The 13,141-nt window shown below is 37.0% G+C and overlaps 1 protein-coding gene across 3 annotated transcripts in view; it reads right to left on the reverse strand.

The window, feature by feature from the left end:
- Positions 1-13,141, reverse strand: part of FAM81B (family with sequence similarity 81 member B) — a 49,840-nt gene that overhangs the window by 7,122 nt on the left and 29,577 nt on the right. For all 3 annotated transcript variants that reach the window (XM_045197866.2, XM_053911810.1, XM_045197867.2), the window contains 2 exons: positions 12,065-12,194; positions 4,199-4,305 (listed from right to left, as the gene is read on the reverse strand). In XM_045197866.2, the coding sequence (XP_045053801.2) occupies positions 4,199-4,305; positions 12,065-12,194 (237 nt within the window). The remainder of the gene's footprint in view (positions 1-4,198; positions 4,306-12,064; positions 12,195-13,141) is intronic.

Here is a 13,141-nt window from a genome sequence, read left to right on the forward strand (position 1 = left end):
GAGCTGTGCTGAGAGTGAGTGGTGAGGGCAGAGTGTACGGTTGGAAGGAACACCCCAGAGACCACCCGGTTATGGCTGACACACACAGACGAGGATGGAGCTTCATCGTGGGCCAGCTTTCAACCTAGAGTCTTGGATTCAACAATCTGCTCAGTGAACTTTTCAAGGGGATATGAAAACTTTGAAGTTTTAGAAGCTGTAACTATTAACAGGCTTTCAAGAATTTAGATAGTAGCTTTAACCAATGTGAATATAAAAAGATTTAATGCCCTTTGATGACATTAAAATGAAGATATTTCATTTTTTGTAATAATATTTAAATAAGTGGAGATTAAATCTAAATTTTTAATTTTCATATCAGAAGCAAAAAATTAATTTCCCGCAATATTTTTTTCTAAGTTTATACTTATATATATACTGTAAAGTAATTTCTTATTGATATTCTGTGATTTCTGATTAGTGACACTAATTAAAAAGTAATTCCAACTCTACTCTGAGAACAAGACCCGCTTCCTGGTCACTGCAAATTGTACTTGAGCTTAAATGCCAGCATCTTTACAGCCTCACAAAATCCTGGTTTCGAGCAGATGTGACCTCTCAGTTCTCTAAATTTTTGTGCACAATTAGTTTACTAGTAAGGGGGATCGTGAGATGGAAGCATCATAGATTAACAACATAGCCTGAGATTTGGAGTCACTTTCCAGCTGTGTGACTGTGCGAATTACTCAATCCCCATAATTACAAGTTTCCTCATCCGTAAAATGAATAAGACTCACTCTACATAGTTGGGTGTACGTGCATATTTGGAACAGTTAGTGATTGGTAGGCATTTATAAATTATAATCCCTATTTCATTTCTGCCTAATGTTATACCTCATGTAACATTGTCTACACTTTTACTTTCCCTGTGTTTAGCTTGTCCCTTATTTGTGCATTTTCTCCCCAACTGTATGTGGCTATGATTATGTCTTTGGATAGTCTAAACCCACAACCTACATATTAGAGGTGCTCAAAACCCTCCCTTCTTTCCTTCCTTCCTCCCTCCCTCCCTTCCTTCTTTCCTTGACTCCTATTTGTGTCTAAATAAGGGGTGCTGAGGATACAAAGTTGAATGAGACATGTTTGTGCCTGGATAGTTTGTAACTTTCCACTGTTAGCACTTTCAAAGTTGTGCAGTGAAATTCAAGTCTATGCATTTGCTTCGTTGGTCAAATACTGTTTCTTACAAATCACTATCAACTAGACAGCATCAGTAGTAAGAGCCACCTTGGGGAGTGACTGGTAGGTGCCGCCTCTGCCAAACCCATTCTCAAGGACACCTGTGTTTCGTCATGGCCCAAATTTGCTCTATAAGCACTGAGTTGTGGGCTGAGGTCATTACTAGCTGACCACTAAAACCCTCCTGGAAAAGGAGGCCAGTGCAGGGGTTCGCATGACAGAGCCCCTTCTGTCAGGTCTCGTGATCTGTGCCAAAGCCCCAGGAATCACTAGCAAACCTTCAGAAAATACTGTGACATTGAAGTTCCATATAAAATATATTTAGTTGACCATTAAACTTGAATTTGTTAAAGTTTCTAAATGGGAAAATTGCTCAATTACACTTACCCTTTAATGTTATTAAAACACTTTTAATCCCTTTGATCAGAGACACTTGTTTCTTATGAAGAAAGAAAAACAAATCCTAAATCCATCTACTTTGATTTGACAAGTGCTCTGGTGGGGGAGGATGGGTCGAGGAAAGCCCTACCTGCCCTACTTCCTCTGAGGAGAAGAGGTTTGCAGAACGTATCTCAGCTAAAGGCTAATATCCACGGTGTAAAGGAATCCTATTGATTGATTAAAGCTGGTGAAAGTCATGACAAAATTTGATCAATGGTAATAATGGGCAATTCACAGAAAATTCAAATGATAAAAGGAATACAAACGAGAGAAGGAGATGCTATTTTTTCATGCTTTAATTGGCAAATATTAAAAAGAGATAAATTCCAGAGTTGGTAAGAATGTTGAGAAAGATTTCTCACACACTACTGGTGGAAGTGTAAATTGCTACATTTTTAGAAAGAAATTTATAAAAATACATATGTAACCCTTTTGACCTAGGAATCCTGCCTGTAGAAATAAAAGCACCTACATCTAAGGTTATCTAAGGATATACACATGATGATATTTTGTTTGTGTATGGCAGCCATAAACTAAAAAGAACCTATCAATAAGATAAATGATTGAATTAATTGTGGCATATCTGTAAGTTAAAATATTATGCAACTATGAAAAATCATTGATCTAGAGAGATATCAAAGATGTACTGGAAAGAGAAAAATTACTGAGTAATGTGTATAGAATTTATTTTTTCTTAAAAAACCTATATACATTTGAGTGATTTATAGATCTATATGTAATATACACATTATACAAATATGTGTGTGTATGTCAATATATATGCATGCACGCAAAACGTCATCTTTCTGTTACATATTTACACTCACAGGGAGGAAGGTGAGGAAGGGTACCTGCCCGGTATTAGCATCGGTGACGTTAGGATGCCGACGTGGTGACCTCTTTTTTCACCTTCGTTTTATTTTGTTTGTTGCAGTGAATACATATTACTTTTTGATTTTAAAATGATGGAGAACATTTAAATAAAAAAGAGTCAGTTGTGTAATTCAGTGATTCATTAGAGCTCATAAATATTTGCCTGGGGAAAAATCTGATTTATAAAGTCACTGTAGCCTACTATAAGACTAATGAAGTGTTAAAACTTCATTATTTTCGGTGAGAAAAAGATTCAAGTTTATACTATTACAAAAGTGTCGACATTCAGATTGAACTACTAAAATTATCTATAAGCCAGTTTCCCGTGGGCTGAAGTTAGAAACAGCGCACAGCATCATCGATAAAGCAGTCAGCCCTGGCTCTGGAGCATCTCCTCTCTCCCTCTTCCCTGTGTGTTGATACACTTCGTCCTTTGCCAGGCTTCCATTTCAGATTATAAGTCCATTTCTCCCCCAATAAAATCGCTTCTTACACTGTACTTCTAGAAACAGCTTACTTTTCTACTTCTTCTTGGGATATTTCTCTTTATTTTAATTCAAAGCTAAAGGGATTAGATGAAGTGCCACACAGATACTTATTGAGCATTCTCATTGTGCTAGATTTTAGGAATCTAATATGCTTCTGAAGCATATGAATAAAGTGGGTACTTTCTCTTTACTCAAGACATCTACTTCTCTGAGCTTCAGTTATAAGTACTGTTTTCCACCAACTCCTAGGACACATTTCCCAATTTAACATCTCTGAAATTGAGAGGCGTACTCAAATGGTGTGCTATGCTTTAATAGTCAGCTTCATGTCATAGAGGTACAAAAACATATGGTACATCTTACAGTCAATGGCACTTAGACTTCTTGAAATATGGTAAAGATGGGAGAAAATGGAGAAAGCAGAGTATTAATAGAATACTAGATTTGACCAAGGCATTACATCCAAGTCATGTGGGACAGAGAGCATAAAGAACAAGGGTAGAAGGGGTCATAAGGTAGCATCATTCAAGTGACTAGAATCTTCTTTTGCCTGCACTGGAATCCCAGGGGATGCTGGCCATTTAAGCAAACAAGGAGGATTGGAGGAAGAGGCCAGTGATTTGAGTATTTGTGGAGTCTTGTACCCTTTACTGCTTGCTTCATTGCATAGGGGAACAACTCAGTGAGGATGGGGTAGAGGCCAGTCTTCAGAAGGGATAATGTAAAGGGCCAACTAGAGGATCTTAGGAAAAAAATCTTAAAAAAGCTCTTTAAAAAGTTTTCTTAATCACAGTTGTTTTAAAAATTACTTGATAATCTTGTGCAATTGGTGTATACTCATTAATACATTAATTTGTTAATGCTTTTTATTGGGGCATCTTAATACACAACCAATGATAAATGAAAAATTCCTCTATAGGCAAGGTCTGAGTGAGTACATCAATTCAGTTGAGATACAATGCAAAGAGAATGACAACATTAATATTCATGTTTTTTCTTTTATTATGAATATTCCATAAGCTACTTTAGTGTAGAATATTCTCTACACCACTTTTGTTGCTGTCTTTCTTGACCAGGTTTATATTCCTGGGATAGGTTTTTATTTAATGCCAATGATTTCATTAGGCTAAACCCTTAGGAATGCAATTAACAGAATTGAAAATCTTCCATTCACTTACTTGAACTCCAAAAGGTTCATTTCATGGTGATAATCCCCCTGGACCATCTTTAAATTTGAGATTTGTTCAGAACTGGAAGCCTCTATCTTTCCTAAGAGCTGCATTACCTAATGAAAGTAGAAAAAGGGACTGTGTGTGTGTGTGAACAGAGGCACTAGCCATCACGTCAGTTATACTTTATTCCTAAAGGAGCTGGGAAAAACACATTTTCATTTGAAAATGACTTTTTTTTCCAAAGGAGTGATTCAATAGTTATAGAACTGTCTTCATGGAAAGAATGATAGAGGAGTATTTGATTCTACTGTCTGTAATATTCTTTTGATAATAGGCTACCTAATGATACCACAAAAACACACTATTGACATTAGTTTGTTTATCCATTTGTTAATTTGATTATTTCCTTCCTTTCTGTTTTCCCAGTTACAGTGTAAACCACCATATTCTCTATCACCACTACAATCTCAGTGCACCTTAGATGGCCAGTGGTAAATATTCACCAAATACTCATTGAATCAGTGTTTAAACGGATAGTTGGGGTCCAAGAACAACACACGTGAACAGCCTAAGATGAGGCCACAGGAATTTCCAGGTAGGATTCTCACGTGAGCACAAGTGAATCCCCAGTGAAATGACGTAGGGATATAAAGACAGGAAGAACCGGCTTCCAGTCCTGGGCGTTTGGCTAGGAGTGCCATCTACAATGCCAGCGACACTGAGGACAGTCCTTTAGGTAAAAGGACTGGACTGGAAAAACAGAGGCAGAGTTGCCTACGCAAATCACTGTTGAGGGCAATGAAACTACTTGGACTGACTTTGGCCGAACAGACTTCAGCTCCTAGACAGATGGTCATGTGGGAGAGAGTAGGCACTTACTAAAGTCAGAGTCCTCTTAGCAAAGAAGGAGGGGAAAGAATAATGGAAGGGTTTGAATAGATAAATACTGGGCGAGCAACCAATAACACGTGAATGACTATTGATAGGAGATACATTTAAAACAGGCTATTGATAGGAGGCACACTTAAAGACAGGATTGTTTTAACAGTAAAATAATGAGCAAATACATGCCTGGTAAAAGAAAAGAAAAAGAAAGCAGGCCAAGCAACATTGTTAGATAAAATATTTTTCAAGGCCAAATATGTTAAACCAACACAGATGGTCATTTCTATAGATTAAAAGTGCAGTCCACAGTGAAAAATAGAGTTGTGAACCTGTATTTACCTTCTACATAGAACTAAAAAGAAACAGCTAAAGAATTACAAGGATGAACTCACAGAAATGACATATTAGTGTTTTTAAATGGCTTTTCTTGATTCTTTACTGGTCAAATAAGTAAAAAGTAAATAAGGATATAGAATGATATGAAAATACAAAGTGTGTTTAAGAGATCTGTATACCAATCTAACTTGCACACAGCAAACATTGATTCCCAGTGCCCACTGAGCATTTGCAGTAACTGCACACGACCGAAGAAACTCTCAAACTATTCCAAAAGCAGAAAAGGCGCAGACCATAACTGTACTGCACTAAAACTAGAAATTAATAAGAAAAGTACAAAGTAAAAATATAATCGTTTGAGTAATTCTATCATTTAATTCCTGTGTTTCACATGAAAACGTGCCTCTCAGATCTCCTGCTACAAGAAGTGTAATTGGCCGAGGGCCTCGGCTGCCTGAGCCTGAAACCCATCACTTGTGTCAAAGCCACACGTCCCCGTGGCTGCTCCCAGCCAGGGCCTGAGTAGTACCCCTCTGACTAGTGACTGTGGCTCAAGGACCTTGGGGAGACTTTGTTAGCATGGAGTGGCGGTCTCAGACCTTCCTCCCCACCCTTTCCCCAGAAATCAGCCCTGTATTGCAGTCTGACGGCTTCTCCGTCTCCTCCAGCTCCCTCCCCGTTTTTCTTCAGTGTCTTTTTTCTCAGTAAATCTCTTGCACATCTAATTTTTTAACGGCATTTGCTTCTCACAGGACTAACACAAGTGTCAAAGAATAAATCAAATCTGCAATTATAATTTACTTAGGAAAGAATAATGAGAACATTACATATCAAAAGGACACGACACGTCTATAGAGGCAGAATGGTGGCATTAAATGTTTCCATGATTATACAAGGCAGAATGGAGCTCTATAAGCTAACTATTTATTTCATAAAATTAAAAAGAGGATAACACACCTAACCAAAGGAAAGTAGGGTAAAGAAACAGGTGAATCGAGGCAGGCAGACCGGCTCACCGACACCCACGCCCTCCTCTGTGGCACCTGCGAATGTGTTGTCAGATGGCCATGGGGATGTGCAGCTGTAATTAAGGTTACAGACGTTAAAATGGGGAGATTATACTATTTTATTTAAGTGGCCCAATGTAATCACAGGAGCCCCTTAAAGCAGAGAACGTGCTGTAGCTGGTGTCAGAGAGATTTGAGGTGTGAGATGAACTTGATTTGTTGTTTCTGGAGAGAGGTCCCATTGAAAATGCAAGAAGGAAGGCAGGGAGCTGGAGGAAGGTCAGTCCCCAGCTGACAGCCAGCAAGGATGCCAGTCCCACAGTCCCACAAGTGCAGGAGACTGAATTTGGCCAAAAACTTATGAATGAGCCTAGACAAGGATTCATCCCTGCCCCCCACCCCCCACAAAGGAACACAGCAGTTTCAGCCTGTGAAATCCTCAGCAGAGGATCCAGTCCAGCCCTCCTGGATTTCTGACCTACAAAAATCGACATAATATATATGTTTTGTTATAAACCACTAGGTAGGAGGTGATTTGTTATGGCAGCAATATAAGACTAATATACAAACATTAAAAAATTAAGAAATAGAAGAAAATATGAGATTGTTGTGTAAATTCAAGGGGTATTTCTGTGAAAAGGTAATAAGCAAAATTTGTCCTGCTCTAAATGTGAAGAGAAAACAGAAACATTAAAATTAAGGATAAGAAAAGATGGATATCTATGATATAAATAACATAACAGAAACATTGGCAAAGCTGGAATTATAGATGAAATGGAAACTCAATAATTATGAGACTTTAATTCACCTTTCTCAGTCCAAGACAGAGGAGACCAAAAAATAAGGATAAGAAGACCTAACAAATAAGCTACTTTTTATAGATTTCCACTGAGCTTCATACCCTAAAAATACTGAATATGTATTTTTTAAGAAAATGCACAAAATTTTATCCTCCAGCCACAAAAAAATCCTCAAAAATGTCCTAAAAACTAATGCCAGTATATACAACGAATTTTATTTACAATGAAATAAAATTAAAGATGAATAGTAGGATAACAAAGCATAAAATTCTTAACTAAGGGAAAAGACTAATATCATACTCCTCTTATAAATAAAAAATATGATACGCAATTGCAAAATTCCTAGGAAACAGTAATGAACACATTGCATATCAAACCCCATGGGACATAGGAATAAATGAACACTCAGGGAAAATTCACAATTATAAATGGTTATATTATTAAAAAATTAAGAACCCAAATACAATATTGTGCAAAAAGAAAATGAGCAGCAATACAAACTGCAGGAAAGGAAAAAATTAAAGACAAAAGCTTAAATTGGTGGAATGGAAAATGGAATGAAAGCAGAATTAAAAGATACATTAAAAGACTGGCTCATTGGAGAATAATCAATATAATTGTTAAGGGACAACTAACCTAACTAATCAAGAAAAAAGAAAGCACAAGTTAAATTTTAAAATGGCAAGGGGGAAAGATAAAAGCAGAGGGGATTAAAATAGTTCTAAAATTATTTTGTATAACTTCATGCCAATATATTTCAAAATCTGGGTGAGATAAATATTTTCTTTTTAATGAAAAAGTAATTTACTTACTAAAGCTGACCCTTGAAGAGATACAATGTTCACACAGTCTAATTTTCATAGAAAAAAAATTGAGCAAAGATATTAAAGGATGCCCTTTTTTAACCAGAGCATCAGGCCCAGATGTCTCAGATGCAAAGCTACCAAATCCTTAAAGACTGAAAAATTGTAATGCTTTTTAAATTGTTTCAGAGCATACAAAAAGAAGAGAAACTTCAAAATTATTTCTTTAAAGTCAGTGCAACATTAATTCCAAAATCTGAAAATATTGAACAAAAATCCTAGAGACTAATTTCATTTATCTACATTGATCAACATTTTTAAGTAAAAAATCAGCACACAGTATCCTACAGCAGAATAAAAAATATAATCAAGTGCAGTTTATTTTTTAAAAAGTAAAGGTGGCTTAATAATAGGAAATATATTAATGTAAATAATTATGCTAGTAAAAATGAGGAGAAAAGTAATATGATTATCTTCACAAATGCTGAAAAGGCATTTGACAACATTCAAACAATTTTTGATTTTTAAAAAAACCTCAATAAAATAGGAAAATTTGTGTACTAAACATGTTTATTGAGGAAACTTCCACATCATAAGGGAAACAGTGGGATCATTTCTCTTTTTTTAATGAAGTAATTTCTTTTTTAAAAAACATTTTTAAAATTTATTTTTAGAGAGAGAGGGAAGGAGAGAGAGAGGGAGGGAGCGAGAGAGGGAGAGAAACATCAATGTATGGTTGCTTCTCACACGCCCCCTACTGGAGATCTGGCCCACAACCCTGGCATGTGCCCGGACAGGGAATCGAACCATCAACCATTTGGTTTGCAGGCCGGCTCTCAATCCACTGAGCCACACCAGCCAGGGCCAGTGGGTGCATTTCTGTTAAAGTCAGGAACAAAGCAGCATGCCCACTATCCCTGTTCTACTATTAATATTACACTGGAGATACTAATAAAAGCAGTTAGGGAAGGGAGAAAAATTATTTGCATGAAAACAGAAAAATATGAGGTAAAATAATTTAAAAATTAAATGATTATGTGCCTGCAAAACAAACAACTGAAAAATCACTATTGTCAAGAAGAGAATTTGCTTAGTAGAGTATAAAGTTAATATAGCCTTCATAATATACAATAAACCACCAGTCAGAAGGTCTGATGAAACACGCATTATAGTAAACTAAAGAAATAAACAAAATCTTGAAGTATATTTAAGAAGAAATGCTGGCAAACTACATGAGGAAAGTCTGAACCCCCTACTGCAGGCCATAAAGGCAAACCTCGAACAGATGGGAGCTACTCTGTGGATAGAGTACTCAATATGATGACCATGCCAATGCTAAAGTTAAATTACCAATTTAATATGATTTGGGTAAAAATTAAGAGCACAGTTTATTTGTGGATTTATTTGCTAGAATTAGGTTGATTTCAAAATCATATACAAAACAGTTATCACCAGGAAAATGGTGATAATTGTCACCAGGAAAAAAGAAAGTGATGGAAGAGACTAGCCCTACCAGATATTAAAAATATTATAAGGCTTCAATAAAATAATAAGTAAGACACATCCTATACTAGGAAAAACTCCAAATGGATCAAGTATTTAAATGTAAACAATAATGCATTGAAAAGACTAGAAGAAAATAAGAGCAATTATTTCAAGTTTTTGTGTGGAAAAGCTCTTTCTAACTGTGACTTAAAATTTCAGAAGCCACAATAGAAGAGACTGATAAATTCAGCTACAAATAGGGAACATATGCATGTCAAAGACAAATGACAAACTGGGAAAATGTATTTTCAGCTCATATCATGAAGGGGTCCTAGAAATTGAGAAGAAAAAGAAAAATAGGCCAATAGGGAAATGGATAAAAGACATGAACAGACTGCTCACTGCAAAGGATTAAAAAAACCAAACTAAATAGTTCTTAAATATATGCAAAGATGCTCAACCCCACTCATAATATGAAGGGTAATTAAAACACAGAGATGTTGTTTTTTTGCTATAAGAATAGCAAAATTGAACAGTTGAACAATGCTTATTGGTGAGGCAGTGAGGATATAGGACATTTCACTTATTGCTGGTGGGTGTGCAATATGGTAAAAATCCTACAGAGGACAAGATCTTTCAAAATAACAGACACATGTACCTTGGACCCAGCAATTCCACTTCTGATATTTATCCTACTTATGCACAAAATGCCATAAGTGCAAGGTTGTACATTGCAGCACTGTTTGAAAACCAAACTATTGAAAATAACCAAATGTCCGTCATGAGAGACTGTGTTAAATGAACTATTACATACAGAGGAAGAACATGCAGTTGTTTAAAAGGAATGAGGAAGGTCTCCATGTCATGATACGGTGGACCTCCAGGACATATTTGTTCAGGTAAAAAGAAAAAAAAGAGAAAGATGCATTGTAGTATATATAATATGCTATCTCTTGAGTAATGAAGGGGGAAATAAGAATATGTGTTTGCATTGGCTAGTATCTGTGTAAAGGACACTGAGAGGATCCACACACGCTGGCCAAAATGATGCTCTATGAAAGAATGTGGTGACTGGCAGCAGGGGCAGAGTGAAAATTCTCAGGGTATATTACGTGGTTTTTATTTTTGGACCATATGTATGCATTACCTGTTTTTAAAAAACTAGGTAGAGAGAGAAGCTACCGTCCAATGTCACTTCACTTTTGAACTTAGGTACAGAATTAAATAGTACCAATGACTGAACAGATTTTATTACAGAAATGCAGGAATGTTTTTCAGTATCGGGAAATGTATTAACATAGCACATGAGAAGGCCAAAGAAGTAAACAAATTCAAACAAAAAACACCCAATGTGGTGATTTAGACATTCACTCATGTCTAAAAAGCATTTGATAAAATTAAATGTTCAGTCCTAACAAAAACTAAGTAGGAATCGATGGATACTTTCTTAACATGATTAAAAATATGCCAAATCAACAACAGACAACAAAACATTTCCAGTATAATCAGGAGCCACATAAGGTTGCCTTCTATGATAACTTTTATTTAACAATGTCCTGGAAGTTATGGTCGAGGCCTTCAAAAAAAATGAGGTATTAAATCAGAAAACCAGAGATAAAATTGTCATAATTTGTTGTTAACACAGTCGAGTACCTTGACAAACTAAGATAACCAACACAAAACTATTAGGACTAAGGTGTGTGCACAGTGGGGTGGGCAAGCAGAGCCTTGTGGGACTGGAGTGAACTGTGACATAGTCAGAATGCTGTGCCCCTCAGAACCTTCTTCTCTTGATCAACTGGCTCCCTGAAACAAATACTCAAGCACCAAACTTTCATCTTCCCCAATCCCAAAGAATTTCCCCTTCATTCTGCTCAAATGACTTCTGAAGAGATGTGCTAATTTCACATAAGGCGTGACAAATTGGGGCACAGAGAACTTGGCATTGGCTCTTTAGTCAAAACACTAACTGGTTGAGAAAGGGGAGAGACATTTCAGTCAGAAAAGAAGAAGAAGGTGGAGGCCGTGCAATGTTGGAGTGGGTGGGGACCTCCTCGCAGACAGTTCAGTATCACTGGGTACCAAGGGTAAGCTAAGACATCAGCAGGGGCCTGTGTAGACATGGCCTTCAACATCCAGGACAATGGTTTTGCACAGTATTTCGTAAGAGACATAACCCATTGCAGGGATGTAACACGATCAATTCACATTTATATTGGAACTTTAACAATAATAGCCTCCCTCGAGAAATTCTTTTGCTAATAATTCATGGTTCTATCATCTTTGAGGGGAACCCAGAGAGGAAGGAAGCAAGGGCTATAGTGAAATCAAGTGGCATCCTTGATTGGGTGGGTGTATGAGAACATTGGAGAACTCATTAAATATTTGTTGATTGAACTGACAGTAGCCATGGCACTTATGCATGAGCTGTCCTATTTAAGTCTTTGGAAGAAAAGAGTTCTCTTGAATAGTTACCACTTGACTGGACATATTGATTAAGCTATAATGATCTTTGGGCAGTAAAACACAATATGAGTTCCATTAATTTTCAGTTACCTTCATATCCAAGTTCTTAGAAATAGTTTGTAGGGAAGACATGAGCTCTTGAATTGTTTTTTCAATTTGTCGGTACTCATGCCTGATGAAATGAAGGTCTCCAGAGAGCTTCACAATGCTGGAGTCACATCTAGTGGCAAGATGGAAATCGGTTGTGAGATCAACAGGCGCAAAACATTTTTAATACTATGGTAGGCTCTGTGCATTCATTTGACGGCAAATGTCCTGGAGTTCTTTGAACAACGAGTTGGCAGATGTGGGAGCATATACAGGACTCTCCTTCATTTTCCTCTTCTTGATGGGAGAAAAACCAGGTTGAATAACAATACTCAGGCCCAACCAGAGAACTGAGTTGGTCTAGGTGAGGACATTGGGGAAATTGGGAGTAAATTTTAGATTTTCAGCTTAATGCACTAACTCAGTCATAGGAGTTCTAAACACATTTTGACATTTGTGAATATTCCCTGCTGCCTATGGTTAGGAAAAATTGAAAATTTTTCCTCTTCTATATCACATTCTGGATCTCCTTTCCTCCCATTAACATCTTCCCCTCGCTCCCAGATTCTCAATTCTCCTTTGGCTAGTAAAGTGTCCAAGCCCTCCTAACTCTTCCAACCCATTCTCAAACCAAAACTTCCCCCCTTTTAATCCCAATCAAAACTTCTGCCCCTCGAGTGGTCTCCGTCAAATATTGCCTGTATTCGGGCAACAATTCACACTAACATGTGAATGAAGCTTTGGCCCATAAAGTTGCATTTGGTATTTTAAGGAAGGAACTCTAGTGAAATGGGGTTGGAGCTGAAGATTAACTATGTTCCCAGCATGTCTGGGAACCCGCCCCACTATCACCGCTCATGGCCTCTTGTGGGAGAGAGCAGGCTGCATACTGTGTTGACCGTCAGTCTGGGCTGTTTTGGGTACAAGTCCCAGAGATCACTTTGAAGTTTGCCATTGATGAAGTAGCTGTGTTGACTGTCATCACATAACATGTATGAGGAACCACATTTTCATGTTATCATGCTAAGTGCTATAAATATGGTTTGTTTTATAACTGATAACATGTTTTAGGATCCAGAA

Source organism: Desmodus rotundus, chromosome 1 (genome assembly GCF_022682495.2).
Source record: "Desmodus rotundus isolate HL8 chromosome 1, HLdesRot8A.1, whole genome shotgun sequence".
In the NCBI taxonomy this organism is placed as follows: domain Eukaryota; kingdom Metazoa; phylum Chordata; class Mammalia; order Chiroptera; family Phyllostomidae; genus Desmodus; species Desmodus rotundus.